At 33.2% G+C, this 24,352-nt stretch overlaps 4 protein-coding genes across 5 annotated transcripts in view; 3 read left to right on the plus strand and 1 right to left on the minus strand.

Moving 5' to 3' along the window:
• The first annotated feature begins 630 nt into the window (after positions 1 to 630).
• LOC123690888 (putative zinc metalloproteinase YIL108W) lies at positions 631 to 2,870 on the plus strand. Its single transcript, XM_045635007.1, has 2 exons — positions 631 to 818; positions 1,070 to 2,870. The coding sequence occupies exons 1-2, from the start codon at positions 654 to 656 to the stop codon at positions 2,720 to 2,722; spliced, it is 1,818 nt and encodes a 605-aa protein (XP_045490963.1). The 5' UTR covers positions 631 to 653; the 3' UTR covers positions 2,723 to 2,870.
• Positions 2,871 to 4,763: 1,893 nt separating this feature from the next.
• On the plus strand, positions 4,764 to 7,629 carry LOC123690896 (glycolipid transfer protein). Its single transcript, XM_045635016.1, has 5 exons — positions 4,764 to 5,195; positions 5,633 to 5,688; positions 5,777 to 5,889; positions 6,237 to 6,393; positions 6,931 to 7,629. The coding sequence occupies exons 1-5, from the start codon at positions 5,063 to 5,065 to the stop codon at positions 7,096 to 7,098; spliced, it is 627 nt and encodes a 208-aa protein (XP_045490972.1). The 5' UTR covers positions 4,764 to 5,062; the 3' UTR covers positions 7,099 to 7,629.
• A 1,925-nt stretch (positions 7,630 to 9,554) lies between these two features.
• LOC123690894 (39S ribosomal protein L16, mitochondrial) lies at positions 9,555 to 11,794 on the plus strand. The gene is made up of 5 exons (XM_045635013.1): positions 9,555 to 9,717; positions 9,793 to 9,870; positions 9,949 to 10,106; positions 10,907 to 11,149; positions 11,540 to 11,794. Exons 1-5 carry the CDS (start codon positions 9,687 to 9,689, stop codon positions 11,753 to 11,755), a joined length of 726 nt encoding a protein of 241 aa, XP_045490969.1. The 5' UTR covers positions 9,555 to 9,686; the 3' UTR covers positions 11,756 to 11,794.
• Positions 11,795 to 15,418: 3,624 nt separating this feature from the next.
• The window catches only part of LOC123690883 (transmembrane protein 132E), a 60,378-nt gene continuing 51,444 nt past the window's right edge, over positions 15,419 to 24,352 (minus strand). For both annotated transcript variants that reach the window (XM_045634999.1, XM_045635000.1), the window contains exons 5-20: positions 23,238 to 23,381; positions 22,597 to 22,771; positions 22,196 to 22,344; positions 20,900 to 21,101; positions 19,708 to 19,880; positions 19,207 to 19,375; positions 18,522 to 18,794; positions 18,056 to 18,190; positions 17,872 to 17,912; positions 17,585 to 17,786; positions 17,116 to 17,425; positions 16,891 to 16,993; positions 16,534 to 16,655; positions 16,129 to 16,424; positions 15,837 to 15,926; positions 15,419 to 15,603 (exon numbers count right to left, since the gene is read on the minus strand). In XM_045634999.1, the coding sequence (XP_045490955.1) occupies positions 15,419 to 15,603; positions 15,837 to 15,926; positions 16,129 to 16,424; positions 16,534 to 16,655; positions 16,891 to 16,993; positions 17,116 to 17,425; positions 17,585 to 17,786; positions 17,872 to 17,912; positions 18,056 to 18,190; positions 18,522 to 18,794; positions 19,207 to 19,375; positions 19,708 to 19,880; positions 20,900 to 21,101; positions 22,196 to 22,344; positions 22,597 to 22,771; positions 23,238 to 23,381 (2,769 nt within the window). The remainder of the gene's footprint in view (positions 15,604 to 15,836; positions 15,927 to 16,128; positions 16,425 to 16,533; positions 16,656 to 16,890; positions 16,994 to 17,115; positions 17,426 to 17,584; positions 17,787 to 17,871; positions 17,913 to 18,055; positions 18,191 to 18,521; positions 18,795 to 19,206; positions 19,376 to 19,707; positions 19,881 to 20,899; positions 21,102 to 22,195; positions 22,345 to 22,596; positions 22,772 to 23,237; positions 23,382 to 24,352) is intronic.

Consider the following 24,352-nt stretch of genomic DNA (forward strand, 5'->3'; position numbering starts at 1 on the left):
TTTTATTATTTTCTATCAAATTTTATTTCTAACTCTTTCAAAAACAAAGCGCCTAACAGAAAAGTGCAGCAATTTACGCATTTTCGTGTATTTGAATAACAGAAAACATTTTCATAGAACAGCTTTTAATTTTGTCTTACTTTTCTCAATGTTAAATAAATAATAAATATAATCTATACGGCTCCAATGAATACTTTAATTTATATGCTTAAGACAAGAATATAATTATGTATGTAATAGAATAACTCCAATATCAATAAATTCAAATATGGACTAGGTCTCAAATTAATAGTATTTTTTTAATAAAATAACATAAATATTACATTATATACTTAGATTATATACATATTAGCAAAACACGTCATGTATTATCTCTCACACAACAATAATGAAAAGCTGATACATGTTTGATGACGTTATCTTTAACTTCAGTTCTACCACGATCTACTATATAAATCCTTCACTGTATAAATTGGAGATATTCCGTTTAAAATAAAGAGCGCTGGAGTAAACAAAGACACTTAAAAACGGTGACTCATGATTTATTTGCTGCATCGGACTTTTTAAATTTCCCTCGTGGCAGTGGAGACAGTAAGTCTGTATCGCAAAGCGTCGCAATCGTTATTGTGTTATGTGCGTCTGCATCTACGAGCATGCGCAGTGTGTCCATCCCGACGTTCAGGCAAAAGGGAAGTGAAGAGGATCGACGCTGCACGCGGCTGACTGGCCTGTTCCGCCGACCGCCACCGCGCCGCACCGCCCGCACCGCAGTTCTCCCGTCGCGCTGGTTGTGCGCGCTCGACGCTAACTGCATCATGGTGAGTCATGCTTCAGTGCGAAACTATTCATTTGGGGCGACCTTTACTTCTAATGTCGGCATGTTCTCATTTTAGTAAAAGTTTAAGCAAATGTTTTAAATGAAGGTCATGTTGATAAGTGTAACGTAATGTGTGTATTCTATATCTACGCTTAACCTAATTATAACATTAAAAAGATTTAAAGCCTTTGAGGCTTAACAATAATGGCAGATTTTCAATGGCATAACATGCAATAATAAAATTATTTCCAGGTGATGGACAACCGAACGAATGAACCAAACAGAAATGAACAAAACTCTATATTTATTACAAATTTTCAACACGGTGAAACCGTAAATTATTCTTTAGTTTTATTAAAAGGTATTATCACTTATGGCGCTTGTAATAATTATGAAAAAATAAAATGTGCTCTAACGACCAGTGGAAACAAAATCGAGACGTTTTGGGATGTATATAACCGAGAATTTAAAATGTTAATTGATCTTCAGAAAGGTGAAAACATCATTGATTTAGAATTTAACGGTATGCAAAAAAATAATCTTATTTTAAGGTACGAACCGCGCAGGACGAATCTGAGAGTTACACCAGTCTTTATAGTCTGTCAAGGCCACGATGGTTGTTTTCAATGTCCACCTGAAATCGATAACTCCATTGAGAGTGCCTGCTCTCGCATTGCTATTGGTGCAAAGATTATACAGAGTGTCACGGCCGAAAAACTTTACGAAAGCGGTGTCGGCCGTAAAACATTTCAACTTGAACATGAAGTAAACAATAAAAATCCCGAATGCATTGTTTTTAAGAGTTCCTTAAATGTAAATAAAGCGCGAAAAATGAAACAGGATGAGCTATGGACACATTTCGGAAGAGAACTCATGTTATCAGACTTAGGAAGTAATGAAAGAAAGTTCTTAGGATTTATTTCCTGTACAAGATTTAAAGGCACCGATAATGATAAACCTCTTACCCATGACGAAATTGTATCTTACACTGAAGCATATGCGGCTTTAGGTGGAGGTGGATTAGCTTTGTTTGGATCAGCTTGCTTATACACATGGCCATCAACTATTGCAGACATTGTGCCAAAATTGTTGGACCCTACTCCTGTCAATACCAGAAGATTTATGGACGATAGTGGATATCGTGGAACATGGGGAGGGTGTTTTGCAACAACATTGGGATCTGTTTTGCATGAATTGGGTCATACTTTTGATCTTGGTCATACAAAAGATGGAATCATGGGCAGAGGTTTCGACAATTTAGATCGTGTGTTTCTAGTCGGAGATAAAAGATCAGCATTAACAAAAGACAATATGAATAATTTTAATGGTAAGCCAGTGCAACATTCTACAGTTTCTTTACAACGAAATATAAACGTCACTATGAATGTGGCCGAACCCTTGAGAATATTGGGACCCCGAAGTAAGACGACCCTTGGTAACTTTGTTTCTATGTCCAAATCGGATATAGTTCGACGGAGTCCCAACGTTACTCCCATAACAAGACCTTCTAGTGTTTATTCTACAATAACTAATAGAATGTCAGAGTCTAAGAGAAATGCAAACCGTTCAAATGGTAATGATTCAATTTATTGGACCCGAAATTGTGCAGTTCTGTTATCATACCATAGATGGTTTAACAATGAGTACGGCAGAGAGAGACAAGCCATAACACGATCATTAAAGTTTGATAAGAACAAGATGTTGATATTATCGACGGCCGGAATAAGAATTGTGGAAGTTAGAGATGAGACGAGTGGGATGGTTTTGGATTCATACGAATTCACTAATGTTCTTCCGGAAAAGAGATTTTTAGTTCCGTTTACATTTTCCCCAAAAAGCAGAATATTAACAATTATTGTAGAAGATGACTTAGGAAACGTGTTAAAACAAACATTTTCATACTAAAATGTGTAATAGTGATGGAATCGTTAAAAACCATTTGGTTGGCAAACTCAAAAAGTGGCAATTATGGTGACAATAAAGAGCATGTACATAAATGTTAGCAAGGACTGAAAAGTGGCGAAATCAGTAAGATTGCAATAGCGTATTTACAATAATATAAATTATAATTTAACATTTTCAGCTAAGCATAAAATTAGAATAGTAATAGGTACGAGAAAAATTGCAAAGCGGAGCCCATACTAAAACGAAATATTTAATACATAAGACTGACTGACTACTCCACCCTTTTAAGTGTAGCCTATGAAATTCGAAAAATAATCTATAAAGTCCAAAAAATAATTAAATTTTATGTTTGACCCTACAAGTAAGCAAAAATACATTTAATGCCATACAAATATACATTTAATTGAATATCCTTAATACATAATTTATTTTTAAACAAGTATGTTAAAAATAAAAAAATGATGTGTAACAAACGACAAATGATTTACCATCGACGAAGAAATTATAGTTAGGGAAGGTTAGGGATTAACTTTTATGATAATCTGAAGTATATATTTTCTGTATATTTTAGCAATTATCTAAAATCTATTATACTTAGTTATGTTAAATACTTATTGCCTTAGCTTAAAACTATCAAATGAATAAGTTTTTCGCTGTATGCCGGTGATATTATAAGTAAAGACTATAACTGTGGCTATACATACTTTTGTTTTATTTTAAAAGTTTTTTATGAGAAAATGTCCTTTACTTGAGCTACATGCTCAAAGAAATCTCCTGTGTACTAAAGTATTAATCTCAGAATTATAGTTTATTCTAGAATAATATTGTATGTTAGCTGTATTTATTGGTTATATTTTAATCAAAGTTAAAGGTAACAGAGTCATAAATGTTTTCTTTATAGATCAATCTCAAAGAGTTCTAACAGAGCCGCATATATACAACCTGTGTATACAACCATACCCTAGTAAGTGGCAAGTGCTACGTTCGTTTTCTGTCCTTAAATATTAATTTATTCTTACGGGTGTCTTATTCTGGTCCATTTGCAAGTTATTTTAAATGTACTAAATTATTGATAGTTCTTTAAAACTGAGCATATGAGCGACGCTAATCACTGAAGCTATGGAACGATTTACCACCTGCAGTGTTCCCGAACAACAACGACATTAGGGCCTTAAAGAAAAGAGCATAATTGTACATAAAAGACCGGCAAAGCATCTGTAATGCCGCCAGTGTTACTAGTTATGGGCGGTGTTGACCACTAACATCAAATGGCCCACCTGGCCCTTTGCTTGCTCTGACATGAAAAAAAACTGAGCATCAGGTGACGCGTCTGCTCCGTTGCTTCCTAGTAAAATAGATAAATCAGCCGCTGAATGCGAGTCCAAGAAAAGCCGCCACGGATTTTGCAAGCAAGTCTAGTAATTTATTACGTTAATTTTGCCTACGTGATTTTGTATAGGTAGGTACCTACATTTCGAATAGGACAGTTCTAATACTTAATGTACCTATACAATAATAATATCACGTTGGTCACAGAATATTATCTACTTAGTACGTTGGTACTAAAACGGAACATTATGGGTGTCAGTACTCAGTACTAACTAATACAGCTGTTCCATTTAGCTTAGACCTAACTAATTGAGTATAATATCAATAATTATTATTAAAATAATATTCGACAGTGACAAAGTAGTTGCATAGTACCAAATCTCATTTCGTTTATTCATATGCTATATTGTGTTCATCTAAACTTGATAGTTAGCTAATGTGCATTTAATGTTTATTGCACTAACTTCGAAGTGCTTCACCATTTTGCTTGACTGGGATAACTCTGCTTTCCGAACGTGAATTAGTTTTTAGTGTTTTTTTTTTAATACAACTTTTGTACATTAAAATATTTTCAAGTTTCAGCATAATTATTATAACTTCATAAGACGGATAAAATAATTTTTTTTATATTGTTACTATGAGAGACAAACTCCAATATTATGTATATATTTTATTATAAATAATTTCATAATTAACATGCACATTAACATGGCTTTGTAAATGTATGTGTTAAATTTTATTTTTTCAAATTTTAAAGTGTTTAAGCCTAGCAACACACTAAGCTCAACAGTCAACCCATTGACCAGATTTTGTTGACATTTAATGTCAGTCAATTATTATTGTCAAAATATTAATTTAGCAAACCAAAGCATGATGATTTTTTTTAATACCTACCTATCTTCATTTACAATGAAATGATGTTTTTATCACTTTGCTTATCTGATAACAATATAGTAAGCTGTAAAAAAATTATTTAACAATGAAACATACGATGTCCCCTATTTATCTACCATGGCAGGGCCGTCCACTCAATCGCAAAAACAAATTGATTTTGAAGACCTGAATTACTTTCCACCTATACAGAATGGACGAATTAATTTAATGGAATTTGTGAAGGCTTCATCAGATTTAGTATCAATTGTTGGTAAGTAAATTTAACTAGTAATTTTCATGGTTAGATAATCGACATACAAAACTTTAAAATGTACCGTTTATAAATTATTATATTAGTAATATATATTATATATACCACATACAGTTTATTTTAATGATATAACGAATCCCTCTATATTCACGGAAATAAAGTACATAGTAGTTTTCTAGTAAAACATAAAAAAATAAAATTTTTGTCATTTTGATTGGACTGACTGATCATAATAATTTTTGGTTAGACTTATTAGTTTAAAAAAACTTTGAATTCTGTTTGTTATTATGTTATTTCTTTAATATAAAGATATAAATGAATTGATGAAAATGAGCATCTATAATATGAAAGAAGATATACAATATTGGTTTCATACATATAATAATCTGGTTATTTCTGCTAAGAAAAAAAAAATGTCTTCTATTTTTGTATTGCAGATAGTCTTGGCAAAATCTTTAGTCCTGTAAAAAATGACATGCAAGGTAATATAGATGTAAGTATAATTTATTTTTTAAAGCAATCATTATACCTATCTATGACAAGCTAAAACTAAATGATTGATTTTTTTTTATATTTTCCAGAAAATAAAAAACAGTTTTACTCATGATGAGAATTCCTGTCTATTTGAATTAATAATGAAAGAAAAATCAAAAGGTGGATGCACGGGTGCTGAGGCTACATTATGGCTCAATAGGTAGGTATGTACATATAAATTAATAGCCCTTGTTATATACAGTTGTAGCCGTTGTTGACCTACAACTCTCAACCTAAATATAGGTTGACTGTAAAATCTTTTATATCTCACTCATAGTTCTATATGTTTTGACTGTATCAATGAAAAGATGTGTACAAGGTTTTATTTCGATGTTTTTAAATTGATTCTTGCATAGTTATTGGTATTGTAAATAGAAAAATTATATTGAAATTAGGATATTCACATATATTTTCTTCATTAAAGCTTTTCTGTTGGTATGTTGTTAATCTTTCTGTCTGCTCTATGTGAAATTTATAATTACAAAATGACTTTATTTCAAATTTCAGGGCATTGCTGTTCTTTGAGCTCACATTTGATGGTATTTTGCAAGGCTTGAAGAGTGAAGTCAAGAGTGATGATATAAACATGAAGGCTATCTTCTCATCAGCTTATGAAGGCTCTGTGAAAAAATATCATAATTGGATAGTACAGCGCCTTTTCTCGGTACATATTTGGATATTTTTATTAACCCTGCCCTGCAACCACAAAATTGGTGGTGACATTGTGTTGCAAAAATTTTCATATATCATATTTTATCGTATTATATCATATTTAACTTGAAACATATTATGTGGATAGAAATACACATTTTATTAAATTAGTAATTACCTGTTTTTAAACTAAGTCAGCTTAGTAATAATATTTAGATTATATTCAATCCATAGTGTTGATTTTTATCATTATTTGTTTGTCTTTTTAATTTTGCAATTGCTTTGAAGATTAGTGAATTACTACACTTAACATGAATTTAAATTAAGTAATGAAATTGTAGCATACATTTCCAAATATATTGCAAAATTATTATACTTTAAATTGATTGATATTTAAAAAAAAGACAGACCCACCCTTATTTATTACAGAATTAAAACTTTTTAATTCTCCATTATAGTTAACAATTTTAAATCTCCAACCAACTTAGTTAAATAGCCCACTTTAAGACATTTCATTGTGAGATTTTTTATAAATATATTTTATTTCCAGGTCATCTGCAAAATGTCTCCTACATTTCCGCAAATAATCGCATCTTTAGGCTTGGCCAGTGTTGAGTCATTTGAAACCAAAATGGCAACTTTTACATCATCTTTACATGTTGTAAGATCGGAAATTGATAATTTTTTTAAAGACAGTGGTTTATTCCTTGAAGTTTAGATACTTTATTAATGTACACACTGTGATCTTTTCCAAAATTTTGTTACACTGAAAATTTTGTTTCTCATGACATCCACACGTCTTTTTTTTTACTATATGTAGGCAATTTTGACTCCCATGAAATGATAACTTTGTGTAAGTTACCAGTAACAAATACAATAATTATTGTAATTTGATATTCAACAAATTGAGATTGTTGAGTTATTAAAAACAGAAAAGACAAAGATTTTCTATCGTAATATGTATTTTTAAATTTTATGTAACAAATCTGGAAGTACAAATTAAGAAAAAATATTGAACTTGATAATGGCAAGCATTGCTCCTATAATTTGTTTTCTACTGATAAAAATTACATTTTATTATTTTGTTTTACTTCCAGATTTTCATTGAAATTGATAAAACTGTTTGAATTAATAATTTTTGGCCAGAAACCCAATCGTAAATGGTATTATATTTATTAATAATTAATTTATTCAAATAGACATAAGATATGCACAAATCAGGAGCAGGCATTACAGTTCATACGTTACAATGTAAGTACATACACATATTATATTAAAGAATTATAATATTCATAATAATTTCACGAAAAGATAATACGCATTTCATAATATATTTAAAATGGTCCTTGAATTGAAAATATGTGTTTATTTATCTGTTTTCGATAATATTGATTAAATCCCTAATAACAAGTACGTATTATTACAGTTGTGTGCAAATAATTCAATTGAATAATATTATGTGTAAGCAAATTAATTATTTTTTTGTAATCAAAAATAATGTGGTGCTGTTTGTGCAAACGTTAAAAATACCTTTCATTGAAGAGTTTCGCCTTTGTAGTGTATGAAGTAACACAGAAAAGGTGTATAAGGTACTAAAATATTTTTGTATGTAAAGTTCCAAAAGTAACACTTATTATTAAATTCTGTACTATTTTAGCTTATGAAGTACTTAGATATACAGAATAAACCAATGAGGAAGCTTTAATGTGAAGTAATAAAATGATAAATAATACAATTTTTTTATTTCTCCATTTATTTATGTAATTTATTTTGTAATTTTCTTACTCCTCACATAGACTGCTTAGGTATATAATTTTTTGTGGATAGGTATTGTTTTACCTTTGATATTCAATGATCCAGTTCAAGTTCAAGTTTCATAAAAGTCTATTTCTCGAAGTGGATAAATAAACCCCTTTTGCTATGGAAGATGCTTGCTTTAAAGCTTGAAAACTAAGCAGAATTTCTGACGAAATGGTGATCCAGAGTATAGCATGCAATGTTACTTCCAGAGGTGTATTCATTAAATATGGATTGAATAAAAAATAGGTTATGAGGGGAAATTGCATGAATACACTTAACATTAAAAAACTGGCCAGTTCTGGGACCTGAAATGATATATAATTTAAATTGGAACAATTATTATTTGCACCGTGGTGGCAATATCTACATGTAATAATTTATACTATATAATATGTACTATTTAGTGGTAGGGTTGCCACTTGTCACCCGTAATAATAAGTAATATAATATGTCCCTTAATTTTTTGTTGTGTATTATTAAAATTACCAAATCCTTACCCGATATAATAAATTTCCACTATGTCCAAGATACAGTCTTATGCTTTCTATGCTGGTGAACATTATGAATAATGTTATTGATAGATATTTTATTAACTGATCATACTCATTATTCTGTAAATTAAAGAGAATTGTAAGTTTTTTTAACAGCTATTCACATATAACTAATTAGATAGTTATATAGCTTTTCTACACACTGACTAAAATACTTAGTTACCTATTTTTCTCGCGAAAAAATATCTTAAAAAATAATTCAAATTAGTAGGTATACAAACCTTAACGTAAAAATAAAATAATTCAACAATGGTCCATACACAATAAACGTAACTATTGATAAATAAGCACTTTTGTAAGTTCAACATTATTTTATAATTCATTATTTTTCTTTTTTATTATTAGAAGTTAGAAACGTTTGTACATTTTAAAGTTATAGATTATTCGTACTACATAATATATTATTCATTTAATATTTGGTTCATCTATTTGCAAATAATTTATCATTCATAATGTTTGTCCCAAGAGCCAAGGTTTGTCCTATTATTTGTTTTTTACCATTTATTGCTAAGCAACCACCACAGGCAACCACTAAGCAACCTAGTTGGTTGCCAGAAGGTTGCTAGCTTAGTTGCTAGCACAGGTTGCTAGCCTCCTAGCCTCAGAAGAAGTAGGACCGTTATCAAATCAGATAATATATATCGTAGTTCTCATTATATTGTTTTATTTTTTATCGATTATTATAATTATCACAGAATCACAATTACCCAAAACCAAATTAAACCAATTTTAAAACGTTTCGTCTATGTCATTGTCACGTTGAAATGGCACTAATGACAATTGACAGCCATTGCCCATTGGGTTAAACGTCAAACTCGCCTACATTTAATTTCACATAACCTAAAATGTTTACATAAATAAAATAATAATTAATATCATTTTTCTTTGCATTACATACAAAAATATATTTAAAGTCTAATATTGAATACCTTTTTAGAATAAAATATCATACAAAATGATGAGGCGTACGTGGAATATCGCAGCAAGTGTGTAATCAAAATGAAACAATATTTCGATAATCAATCTCAACCTATTTGTTAATTTATTGAATTAAATTACAGATATTTTACGACCTGAAAAACTTCAGATGATCTTCACAGCGGGAATAAAATACTTCCCTCCTCCGAAAAACTATGACGGTATGACTTTTTTAGTAATAAATAAAAATAAACTAATAATAGGGCTTATGAAATAAAATATTATTAAAAATATTTCAGATATTCAGATACCGGAACGGCAAAGATTGAGAGTATATGATAAAGTGCCCCTCTATCCTTCTAATATAAAACCACCTAAAATGCAAAAGAGGTTGCGTTACATGAGAGGACCTGAACCAGTACACAATACATTGCAGTTGCAACAGTATGGTGTTGTGGTCAGTAACATTTATTTTATATATTTTATAATACATATAAATATTATGCATATGTAAAAAGGTTGTGTTAATTAAATCTACATTAAAAAGCTCCAAGATGACATAAATTTTTTTTTCAGCTACATCAATCATTAAAGTCAGGGTGGGTAATTGTCAACAGGGGTGATTGTAAACAACAAACAAGATTTTTTCTATAATCAGTCAGATGAATTTCCAAACACTTGAAAAACCATAATCTGATCTATAAAATGAAATATTGTTTACAGTTGTAGTCATTTAGAATTGGTATTAAAAGTGTAAGTGGAACTCTACTTCCACTTTAAAACAACTGTTTTCATTCACCCCTGTTTACAATTACCCACATTGACCTAATTATTATTATCATTCATTTTAAATAATATCATAAAATAAACAAACTTCATGATAAAAAGTGTGTGCCTTACTGCATGACGTGACGGTATTGCCATGATACCACCTTGAAATTTTACTCTCAACGCACCTAAAGAATGGGCGTGTGTACCAAGCATATAAAGTCAGAAGTGAAAACTCTTTGGCAAGATTAAAAAATACCAAAATCCTCGCCTCACTCCGTGTGACGGTATTGCCATGACGCGACCTTGAACTTTTACTGAAGTGACTTTTACTTGCACTTACAGAAGTTTGACTTTAAAAGTATTCCTCCATCACAACGGATTAATAACTGGAATAAAGAAAACATCTGCAGATCAGCCCTAATAGATTGATCCATAATAGGATCAACCTCAAAATATTTATTTATTAACATGGGAATCTTCCAATAGGCAAGGGGTGGCGGTAGAATGCGTCATGAACATTTTGAGATGGTCCGTCTTCAAGTTGCAAGGAGATTGGACCAAAAGAAAATGTTTGCAATCTGGCGTATTGATCCTCCGTGGCAACCAATCACAAAGAAGGGTCAGGGCCAACGTATGGGAGGTGGTAAAGGCGCTATTGACCATTATGTCACTCCGATAAAAAATGGACGCATAATTTTTGAAGTCGGTGGAAAATGTGAATATGCTGAGGTATGTAAATATTCGTTAGAATTTCAGTACAGTCTCCTATAACAATAAAACAATAGATAATGTGCATTAGTTTCTCATCATGATATAAGTCCATTATATCTTTGTGTATGCCTTTTTTAAATTCATTTGGTAGTTATATGAAAATTACACTTATTTGTTATGAATTTTAACTAAAAGTGGAGTCATTATAGGCAACATTTGACAAGGCAACATTCTTGAATTATGTTGAACTGTCAAATGTTTCCTTATTTGTCTTGACTATTATTATTATAATTAAAATGAATCTATATTTTTTGGTTTTAATGGCATTCAAATGCTTTATAAATATAAATTTACAACAATCTCTCCTTTTTACCGTCTTTATTTATTTTACACCTTTGTATCTTACAGGTAAAAAACATGTTACGAATCATTGCCGAGAGACTGCCTTTCAAAGCTGAGCCAGTGTCACAGGAAATAATGGAGAAACATGCAGCCGACGAACAGTGGAGGGAAGAAAATAACCAAAATAATTACACAATGAAATATTTAATCCAAAACAATATGGGCGGCTGTCACAAGCATATATCGAAATATGACCATAGATGGTTCTGCAAATATTTGTAAGATGTAATGGAATAGACAATATAATTTAGTGAATAGTAATGATTGTATTTTTTTTTTGTCACTCATTTTTTTCGCCTATTAATTCCTCAATGCCCCATTAATTAATAAAGTATTTAATTGATGCTATAAAACTTAAGTTTGTTTGTCGCATCGGAGCCGTTTCATGATATGATTTTTGTGTCTGGAGACTGCGTAAATATTTGAATCACTCCGAAATTTATGTTCCAATAGATGGCGCTATATTTAAAATGTGAAATGTATGACATTATTATTATCTACTACTCTTTGATACTTGCAAAATCTAAGCTTGCAAAATATAAGAATGACTCATATCAGCATAATTATAGTCAATAGTGTACAAAATACTCATTAGAAAACAGTATTGCTATTCTTCATACCTACAATATAGAGAATATACCTACGAATTCAGTATCTGCTTCATAGATTTGAATGCGGGCAATATATTCTTGAGCCTGTTTGCTGTAGCGCCCGGCTTAGATTAATTGCGTCTTCTACTTTAGAAAAGGTAGCGACTAGCTGTATGAGGTTCTGCTTTGTGATAACAAAGCACAACCTCGCTCTCTCTCAACTCTCAGCTCATGATCGATTTAGTTCCATTAAAAAAAAGATGTTTTAGTTAGCGAAAAAAATATAGGTATGCTAATATGATTGCCCAATATTTTAAAAAACTTTACGCCACACTTCTCTTGAGGTAATGCTCACAACGATCGATATTTAACGTGTGTTTAACCATATTCACCGATTTAAAATAGAAATTACTGAATACCAAAATATAAACCTTTTTTCCTTAGAGTAAGTATAATATTTTACAGTAGGCTTTTTCCAATTCCCCTTCCTGCTTTTAAAAATTAACAGGGTGTGGGATACTGAAATATTTGGCATTACGAAAAATGTAGTGTAGAAAATAAAACCGTTTTCGTCTCGGAGCAATTAACTAACTAGCAATGGCTTGTTAATTGCTCCGAGGTTTCCGTAAATTTGCCGCCATCAATTGGTTTAATAAGTAGGTAGTAGGTACCTAGTTACTTTAAGTTTTTTTTTCAAAATCAACGGGTTCTATACCTGGCAAGGAATATAATTGATTTATCAAAAAACTATAATAATAATAATGCAGTTTTATTTTTCATCAAATCGGTCACCTTTCAGCGTTTTTAATTATTTCTCATAGTTTCGGATGATATTTAAATAAAAAACAACTGGATTTTTTCATAATTGTTTATTATATTTGACATTTCATTAAGGGATTCTCGTGACAAGCCTCAGTCTGTAGCAATAATTTATTAATAAACTTCTTTATATAAGGAAAAACCCAACAAAAACAATTGTTATACTTAGTAAGTAGTAACAAATTCTACTGCATAATATAGGTATATAAGTGATCTGTGACTTGTCCCTAAACTAACGACAAAAGCCCAAACGTTACGAATAATATCAATATTATCAGATTAAAGTTAAAGCTGAATAGATCGTTATAACAGTTTGCTTTGAAAAGGAAAAAATAGTTAACATAAAAGAGAGATTTCGCTAGAAACATCTTCTAGAAGGGTCACATCAATACACAATTACAAGATCAATTACATTTACTATTCCGTGTACAATAATAACAGACATGAAACTTTTATTATATAATTCAGTGCAGCCTACTCTGTCGATAGTATATAAGCAACTCTACCACATTTATACATCTATTTCCTTTGTATCTTCGCACACATACCTATAAATTATATAACATCATAACAATATTTACAAAACCTATAAAACTAACTTACAAGTAAATGCAATTTACATTTTAATAAATTAATAAGATACATTACAATATATGATACAAGCAACTAGATTTCATAATATGATATGGCTTTTTAATTTAAAGTCGGCCGCCAAAAATGAACAAGAGCAGCCATATTATCACAAAGTTATACAATATTGATTGAGATAAATTAATGTACGCGTGTATAGAACGTTGTACAGTAATGTCCCGAGTTATAAAGTTACACAAACGTGGAAGATATTTTAGGCCAAATTTTATTTTGTTCAACATCAATAAATGAAGTGGTGAAACAATAGGAACGTAAAATTACCTATAGTCAGAATATTATATTGAAAACAGTAAATTTGAGCAAATAAAAATTAGCCCTTAGATAAACAATAAACATTATTTGACTAGGTTTGTCTTATAAATAGTCCCTAAACTAATTTATATTTTCTAAACACTGGCAAACTGCAGTCTTAAAGCCTATTTCATGTCTTTGTTAAGGGAAAAAGAAGTGGAATAAATTATGTAGAACCTAAAATAATAAATAGGCGTATTAAATAGTTGTTATATAAATACATTTTGCTTTGCTCATGGATCTATGTAATTGCTAAGCTATAAGTTAAGACATAAGTGAGGTAGCGTTTTCACATCATCTATAATGGAAAATATGTACATACTATTCAGAGAAAAATGCAACGTTTTTTTATTTTGGTATTTGGATAATAATTGTAGCTCCAACCGCTAAAAGCTCGTATATTATATCATTTTATTAACGAGACACCAAAACCAAAGAAGTCATATCGTCAAACAGACAACGCGATCTATCTACAACATTATCATAGATTATAATATTATATTCGAGTATTAACTACATGCACACAGATACATCATTAAATACTTACATAAACATGTGCAACTTTGTCGATGACTAGAGTAAATACGTTAAACGTTAAAGGTATACGTATAAAACAATTACATAGTTTATATCGTTTTCGATCACTGCAAGGATCCACTTCGGACACATATTGTACGGAGGATAATATATTGACCAACAACTCTACTCGTACGCCTCGCTTAAGTGTTCCAGGAGGAACTTAAGGCGGCGTTTCATAAAGGTGTTTCTGTGCGCTATCGAGTCACAGAGCACCTGCGTGGGCGCGGCACGAGAACCGGTAACGTTCTCGTGTGTGTGTGCGGCGCTTGGCGGCAGGTTGTTGTTGACTGAGTCAATAGTACTATCCTCGCGCCCGGCGTCGCTCGCTCCGGCGGGCGCATTGTATACGTCGATCGGAGCAGCTTTGGTGATATGCTGATATTTAAACGTAGACAATATCTGCCGGATCTTTGCAATGATCTGCTCTACTCAGGCGTTCGATTCCTGCGAAAAATTTTATCGAATGAGTCATAGTTTGCGGCGATTGCAATGTGATTACTGATTATTGTGATCGACGGTGAGATGTGCTACTTCTAGGTTAGTGACAAGAGACGGATTCTATTCTAGCTGTCTACGAGATAAAATATAGGGGATGATGTCAACGATATAGAGGCGGTACTAGACGTAATATAAAGGTAGGGCTACCGAGGCGTACATTATACTCGCTGAGACAAGACTAACGTTACTTCTATGAGACAATACCGTTAATGCACAGCTACACGTCCTTACATTAATTAATACTGCACGACACAATGTATATTCGTATAAAACGTAGTCATATAAAATACTATACTACATCGACATTAAATGCATCAAAAGTCAGGCTCTAATTCATAAGTAGATTACGTAGACACCGGTACGCGGTACGATATGACAGAACGCGCGGCAGCCGAGCGGTATCGCAAGCGACAGCAACGTCTACACTAGAAGCGTGGGGACGGTGGGCGGTGGCGGTTTATACCTTGAGGTTATGGAAATAGTGCATGATTTGATCGTAGTCCATGTGCAGGTCGTCGAGGCCGAGCGGCTCTACGGCTGGCTCGGCTCCCCCCACCCCCGCTCCCCCCACCCCAGCTCCCCCGCGCGAGTACATCGGGTTGCCCACTATGGTGGCGCGCTTCACTTCGGGGGATGGGGTACCTGGTGGAAACCATTTGTTTAAAATACAATATGCAGTATAACTTCCTTGAGCTCTACGCACCAATGCTTGTACTGGACCGATTTTGATGAAATTTGGCACAGACAATCTTTAGACCCTGAGAAAGAACGAAGGCTACCTTTTATTGCGAAATATGTACCACGGGCGAAGCCGGGGCGGACCGCTAGTAAATAATAATAATAGATTGGTAGGTACGTAGTGAAACATAACTCACCTTTATTTTGGTTGGACAATTCAACGAAATCTCCTTTGCCATTAGTATCCTTCGATTTACTCTTATGTCTCATTTGCAAATCAGGTAGACCTGGAAATGACAGAGAATACTAAGTCAATAAAAGTAAAAATGTTTAAAGATTCGCTCGTAATAAAATTTACACATTTTATATTAGACAATCATAGCGTAAGAACATAATAGGAAAAAGATAGAAATTTTAAAGGGAAGTATATCAAATGGTAAATAAGCTTACTTCGAAAAGTGGTATAATAAAAAAACATAATATTATTACCGATTCCAGAGTCGTGCATGTAGTCAGGGCTTTCCGGCTTAGTGAAGGTGCGTCGTGAGTCATCAGTTCCTCTGTTGAGGCCAACAATCTCTCGATAGTCCTTATTCTCCATGATAAGAGGAGCATCGTTATCAAACTCAAATAATCTTGCACAATCGTCCTTATTAGTAAGGTTTTCCATTGGATCGTCGTCAAAGTCGTTGCGGAGTCGAAGAGGGTAAGAATCGCGTTTGTATTGGTCTTTAATTTCTCGGCTCGGAATGTATGGGGACTCGGCTTTATTCAAATCAATAATTCTGAAATAGAGACATATTATTAATTAAGCACCGTATTATGAATAGTTTTGATCACATTATTCGATAAATCGTTGACGTTGTAGAAGTAGTTATTATAAAAAAAACGTACCGGTCTGGGTGGCGTTGATTTTCCGGAGATCTCTTGGTAGGCTCGTGCTCGCGATCGTGTTTCTTATGATGATTCCTGGAGTGGCTTCGTCTAGCTGGTGGCATGACTGACTCCGGCAAAATCTGAAATAAGAACATTATTATAAAGTTTTGAAAGTTTGAAAAGCAATCATACTGATTTAGTGACTATTTCAAGTAAAAACATCTGATCGGATCTGAATAAAATTTTGTTGAGAGATAGATTATTTTCTGGAGAAGCACATAATCTTAATATACATTCGTACTAGAGGAAAAGAGGGATCAAGTTGGTATTAATTATTTTTTTATTCGTACGAGAAATAATGAAATAGCAACATACTTTATTGGAATTCCGTGGAGGCACCGGTACTTGAGGCTGAGGTGTCGAAGAGTTTCTGTGCGGTGGCACGGGTGGTCGATACTCGTCTTGGTTATTGGTATCCCTAAAATTACACAACACATTATACACAAATGCAACAATAACCTAGCAAAAATCTAGTCGGCATGTAAAATGTCTGTGTGGCTGTGTGAAGCATGCAAGAAATGATGGCAATGATAATCTTACTGCCAATGACCGTCTCCGGAGTTTGTCCGCGCGTGTCTCGAGGGTTTCTTGCAATATGTCGTCGAATCTATGATCCTGTCACGTTTCTCGTTCTGTGATGGTAGTTCTATGGAGTTGGGGTTATCAAAGCTGGTGACCATAACGTTTCCATTGTCTCGGATAGCATCGTCTGGGTCGACGTAGTTGTAGTTCAAAGGGTTGGACGTTATGCGCATCTCTTGGTTGTTGTTCCCCTTGTCGCATTGCATCGGTTGCATCGAGTTTCTGTTTGTTGGGTGGCGGTTGCCGTTCTTTTCGATTGTTGCCCTTCCTGTAAATGAACAATTTAATAAAAATTAGTTATATGTCTTAACAGATAATTTATTGAAAACTGAAAACTTTTATTATTAATTGTATCTAGTTAGATTGTTATTTGTGATCGATATTATATCATGTTGTTCATTTATCATTAAATTTCATGTAATCTTACCAAGCCACACCCAATCATGAGCATTAGTAGTAGACTCCCTTGAAGGCTTCTCTTTAGCTAACCCAAGGGTAGTGCCAACCAAATTGGTAACTTGTAAGCGTCCACTTTCAGTAGCTCCGGGACTGTTTCTACATCCACCACCTCCTGGACTGTTCACTCTTTTCAATTTGTATGCATATACAACACATGACACTACAAATACCTATAAAAAAAGAAAAAAAATATGAATAAGAAAAAAAAGATGGTCTAACGAAAATAGAATGAATAGTGAACTTAATAATATTTACCATAATCGCGAAACAAAATGCTCCCAGTAAGATAGTCATTCCTGTAACGACAAAATTATGAGTTAAATTTGAGTTCAGTAATATTTTTATAATACCTACTATTTTTTTTCTCTAGATAAAAAAAATTTTCGTCCTCCCTATTTTTATGTAATATACATTATATATATTTATATGTAATACCAACCGATTTGTACTTGCGACTCATTTTTCTGCGCAATATGCCTCGGATGGTGAGCGGCGTTCGGTCGGTGAATGGATCCGTATTGCTGCGCTTGCACTGTGGGATTGTGGTTGTTTTCATCTTTAATACGTGAAATATCTACAAACACAAATGGTAGTTTAGTATTGGTTTTATTAGAGGGTTTTTTTAGTAATAATTCTACTTGGTACAGTAATTTGGATAACTAAGATTGTATATTACCTTAATTACAATGAGTTATTAGGTTTTAATTATATTATATCAATATTATTACTTCAATATCTCAAAAAACAAAAGAAAATTGATTTATAAGATAACATAAAATATTTTTTAAATACGACTATGCTACTTTACGACTTAATTTGACACACCAAAAAAATAACTACTCAACAGAACTATCAACAATCAACTCAATATCTACTAATTCAACCCGTACATATCTACAATTCACCTTTAAGCAGATCAGTCAGGTCGTTCATTCCAGTTCTGATCCCACCCCTAGCCATGATATCATCATTTTGTGGTGTATCTGGTCTCTGTGGAGCATCAGTTCCACTGAAGTCGACATCAACACTAGCAGCAGCTGTGGCTAGAGCCCCGGGAATGTTCTTAATGTTCGCTGGAGTCTTGGTGTCGCCTTTCCCGGGGAGAGATACTCGCCGGATCGGACCGGAACGACACTGATCGGGTGTTAGCAGGGTTACGCGTAGTAGTTCGCCGCTACCTGTGGAAAATAAAATTTAATTTAGTCTTGTTCCTGGTTTCACAGCTGGAGGTCGTATCTAGATGTCTTTAAAGCATATTTCCAGTTTGGAAAAATAGGAGCGCTATCTATATAGGTCGGCTAGCGCCATCTCTTTCTCAAACTGGAAATAATTCTGCTGCAAGACATCATGGTTACCCTTGGATATTCTGCTTAGCTTATTTAAGTATCAAATAATATACGAAGCTCACGTTTACTAGTGTCAAAAAGTATATCAAGGTCATTTTCAGAAAGTGGTAAAACCCTTATACTGCTAAAAGAAAAATTCCTATTTCTCATTATTATTCATATGAAGAATAAGTTTACTTTTACTGCTTATATTAACTGAAGATATCAAGGTTCAATCATACCTTTCAAAAAAATGATATCATACCTTCACCGACAGCAATAACTCTAGGATGTACAGAAGCCAACATGGGCGCAAAGGCCACAACTTCAATATCCAAGCTTTCCACTAACAAGTGATAGTCTGACGTGGCCACATCGCGCAGTGCTGTGTGAGTTCCGTCGGAAAACTCTATGTCTATGTCTAGAAGCCCTTCCTGTAATAAATAAGAAAAAATAATAATTATTATTGATTGAGAAGGAGATACAGAATTAGAATAGTAAAAGAACAAAATGCTATTTTAAAAAAAGTATAATTTGGCATAAATAAATCAACGTCAGCATTTTTTATGTCGTCTTAAAACTGAAAATGGTATGTGAATTGCGTATAGCTATTTTAGGAGAGCATATTAATCAATTTTTCAAATCTACTTCATCCTATGAAACGAAAATTCATCGAACAATTTGATTCTACCTTCACGTCTGCGTTCCGATAAATCAATTTCCTGCCCTAATAAATCACACTAAAGCTTCGGAAGCCCCATCTCACCTGGTATTGGGCTGTCAATCGTCTCGTAACAGTAGTTTCGGACACGTATCCGTTTTCAATGGCCGTGTCTGGAGAAATGTTCAGTTGTAAACCAGATATCACTCGCACTAGGAGTCGGGTAATCGACACCTTGTCGTTGACCACACGGACCTCGCGGAGACCAATTACACGGCCTGTAATAAAGATTTTTTTATGTCTTTTTAATTCCAAGCATTTTATTGACAACCAAACGTAGACACTTTTTTTCAAAAATATCATATTATAGAGCCTTTATTGATCAAATGGTATTTTATAATTGTTGTCCAGTAAACCTTAATTTCAAACTTGTTCAAGGATACTTGAAAATGTTTAAAATAAATCAATTTAGTAGAGTAAATTTAGTAGGTAGGCGTTTTCGGACACAAGTAGGAGGTAATTATAGGCTAAAACGAGGCTTGATTAAAAGACTTGTTTGCAACATTCATATTATTATTTCCCTTCTAGAATCAATAGAAACAGTACACCGTACAAAAGCTCAGAATTCCAGGTTAAGCATTTCTTAGCCATAATTGTGGTAATTATGAGCAGTCGTAATACGAACACTTAGACTCGAGTTACGCAATTTAATACGCATTTTGTTTTTACACGGACTCGTTTCAGTTACACAGTTGATTTTTCACAGAAAACATTATGTTGCATACAATAACGCCGTGTTAATAGTAGTAGAAAATAAAATAAAGAAAATTAAGAAGCCAGACAGACATATTCTCTCATAATATATTTTATGAGTCTGCGAAATGAATTTAAATTAAGGAACGAAAGCAATAATTGATTAATTGAATTTACTTTGCAAACTCAATACTTCTTTCGTATTTTCTGTCTAGTCAATAACGATTGAACACGCGACAAAAATATGTACACAATTACGTGTGTTGTACAATTTTTATGAGAACACAGAATAATAAATAAAAATTGAGGTGACTATCAATTTTTTTAATATAGAGCAAGCCCGCCCATAAACATTTGCGGGTACCTAGTGCAAATGCCAACTTTTAAGGGGTTAAAAAAAGGAAAGAATTGACGACGGGAAAGAAATGGACTGGAATGAGTGAGAACAATAATTATATCTGCTTAATGCTTATATAATGACTTTTGTAACCAAATGTGGATGTATAATCTGAATTAAAATAAATAAAAAAACACATATAATTACCAGTTATCGGCGACAGCACTTGCACCTCAGTGCGTCCAGTACTGCGTCCCTGTAGCACGCGGTTCCGTAGTGACGCTATACGCGGGTCCGACACACGCATCAGTGACAACACTAGTTCCGTCACTTTGAGCCACGTGCGACGGGACACGAAGTAGGAGACACGACCTGAGTCGTGGTCCTTGGCTAGGAAACGCGCGTAAACCTGTGGATATACATTTTTTTGGGTACTGCATATGAATGAACATGTTATTATTATAACGTACTGTTTAATTTTTTATACATTTTCCTAATATAAGTATACCAACAAGGTATCGCAGACAAATTCTCGGGCGAATGCTAATAATTCTTTATCTTTTGTATTCTGGTAGGTATGTTTATAAGGTATTCGACTTCATTCCGGACTAATAAAATATAACTCGAAGCGTAAGTCGTCAAAAGCTGATACATAAACACTCCAAATATCATCAAAATTTGTTCAATAGTTTTTGCGTGTTCGAGTACCTAACAAGCATCCACCTAATATCCAAAGTGAACTTATATCATGATATGTATAGCATTTAATAATAATATAGTAGGTAAGAAAGAAGAAAACAACGATATCAATCTAAAATAATCTTCCGGTTACTCTTCGATATAACCAATTCTATCGAATAAAAATGCAAGCAAAAAAGATATCCCTAAAAACAGGACCCGTTTGATAGAGTGCCAAATTCATATAGTCACTTCAAAGATCCGTTATTCTATTTTCTATAAATATAGGAATTTAGGTGGATGGCCATGTTCGACTTATTTTGTCTAAAGCATAAATTGGCTAACTTCCAGGATGCAAAATGTGTTGACACAGATTACCAATAATTTATCGTCGTAAATAAAATACTGAAGTACACAGATGATTTATTGCACCAGTATCGTATTAATCGATTTCTTGAAGCTATTAAGCTCTGCTACAATTTAAGCGAAAAATATCTAAAGCTAAGTATTTAGTTTAAATTCATTACGTAGTAATTACTTGAATATTTATTAAGTATGTATAAAATTTCTGTTTAACCGACATTGAACGCCATTCAGTTTCCAATTTGTCTATATCTAAAGATTCTATAAATAGAAACTTTTATACGAAATGACGATACATTTCAGTGAGAACTGCTGAGTTTTATCGACACAAGGCTAGGTCAAGTAAAGTTTTTATTGTTTTGATTTGACCTGATTCGTACGCTACTTACGTCATGGACTTAATATTGAGGCCTATTAAAAATTAAAATTGTCTTTTGTATTTTAGCGTTATTTAGTACTAACCTCGACGTTGCTTTGTTGGTATCTGAGCCGGCAAGAGCGCTGATCCGTCAAGGTATTAGGGCCATCGGGTCTGGTTGCACCCCACCCTCTCGACGAAAGAGACCTTTTTAATCTGTCTTTAGCGTTCGTTTCATCTAAAACTTTCCAACCTGGGAAGAAAACAATGCCCCATCTAGGTCAATATGCAGATGGAATGTAGGTTGTACATTCGCGTATGAAAAAAAAACTATGACGATTTTAACATTGTTTCCTTACATGAAACACGAAACGGCTCCCATCGGCCGAATAATAAATGGAACGCAACAGAAATGTTCAGAAAAACATTTGGTTTTGTTAACGAGCAATTGTTATTTTTAATACTACGTGTATCGTTTTGTAAGTTAAATAGAACGTGGCTTTACCTTTAATTTGTGATAGTCTATTATCATCCACGTCGATTTCAAGCGGGTATTCCGGCATCCAAACAGTGAATCTTGCTAGACCGGTATATGTTCCATACTTCACAATCACTGAAGCGTTTGAAGATCCTCGAATTTCTGACCCATCCACATAGACGGAACTGCACGATGACGACACCTATTTAAGAGAAGAATGGGTATTGGTACAAGTACGTACTCTAGGGCGTTAATGACCCTTATGGGATGAATTTTGTGAATAGATTTTTCTTTTCAGAAAGGCAATTAACCTTCCGTACTTTACGAGGCCTCGAAAATGTCCCTTAACATTTGACTTCTCGAGGAAAATTTATTGAGAGCACTTAACAAGTCAGGAACACTTAATTTTTCGTCTGTATACATTTTTCTGTGCGGAGAAGTACTGATCAGCATTTTAATGACCTAAGAGGATCTTAATATTTTTACTGGATGATGGACTCCTTTAGGTCGATAATGTGTAACATTAATCACTTAGCACCTTGACACAAGTACGTGTAAGATGTGGTCATAAGAGTACCAGCAAATAGAGCGACCCTTCGATCGAATTGGCCTCCAATCTATTGAAGTGCGCACCCATTACGGCCACTATTAATTATTGTGTTACTCACTTTGAGGACGCTCTCGTCCTCCGAGTGGCAAGAGCTCTGGAGCGTGACGTCAGCGACCTGCCCCGCTTGCGACACTATCAGCACCTTCATCGCTTGCGAAACTTGGCGACCCGTGAGCACTGCTGTGTTTAACACCTCCCAGTTCTAAACAAATACAAAGAAATTAAAATTTTAGCTTTGCTGCAGTCAATTTTTCTTTATAAATGAGAAATTTTAAAGAATGGCAAAAAATTAGAATTTAGATCCCGGGGCAGGATAAGACTTATTAGAATTAGGCGGGATTTTATGCTGATGATCGCTGAGATTTTTACTGTGGTAAAAAAATATTAATTTAAATATTTTCAATAAAGTCTAACAGTCCAATTTTTTATGTTGAAAAGCGTAATATTCTTAGTATAAAATATATATTACAGAATTTGAGTAGTATCGATTATATTATTAAATATGTAGGTAGTTTAAATATGTAGTTACATATCAAGTTTTTTGTGAAGTCTACGTCTAAGTTTGATTTTGGATACAAAATGTAAAATGCTTAAAGCTAGGGAAATAAATTCATTTCAACGTTGATCTTCGGAGATTTTGTATTTTTAAATTTCTACTTAGCAATATAACATAATGTACACGAGTAAAGTGAAGCAAAGAACATAATATAACAGAAAATAATTGTCACCACAATAATATACACCACATTTAAGTGTCGGCATTTATGTATCCTAATTAATTTGAAAGATAACGGCTCACAATAACTTCTATATATGTTGCGGCAATAAAATGATATCATACTAATTGAGAGCACGCACTTACAGTTAGTTCAATTGTCGATTCATTTGTATCGGCTACGACTGTTTTAATTATCTAGGTATATTCCATCACGAAATGAGTTTTGTCCATCAATGAAACCGCATGGCCGCTGATTGCCCGAAGGGAAACTTAATAACTGATGCTAATAACTTTAGAGAAATATTTCACCGATAGAAGTGTTTTCAATTTACGAGCCACACAAGAAGATTATTATAATAGCTTCATTTTATAGTCTGTGTCCACTAAGCGGGTAAATTTAATTATAAGGAAATGGATCGTACGGTAATAGCGTTGTGGTTTTGTTTTTTAACATA

This window comes from Colias croceus, chromosome 4, assembly GCF_905220415.1.
Source record: "Colias croceus chromosome 4, ilColCroc2.1".
Taxonomy (NCBI): Eukaryota; Metazoa; Arthropoda; class Insecta; order Lepidoptera; family Pieridae; genus Colias; species Colias croceus.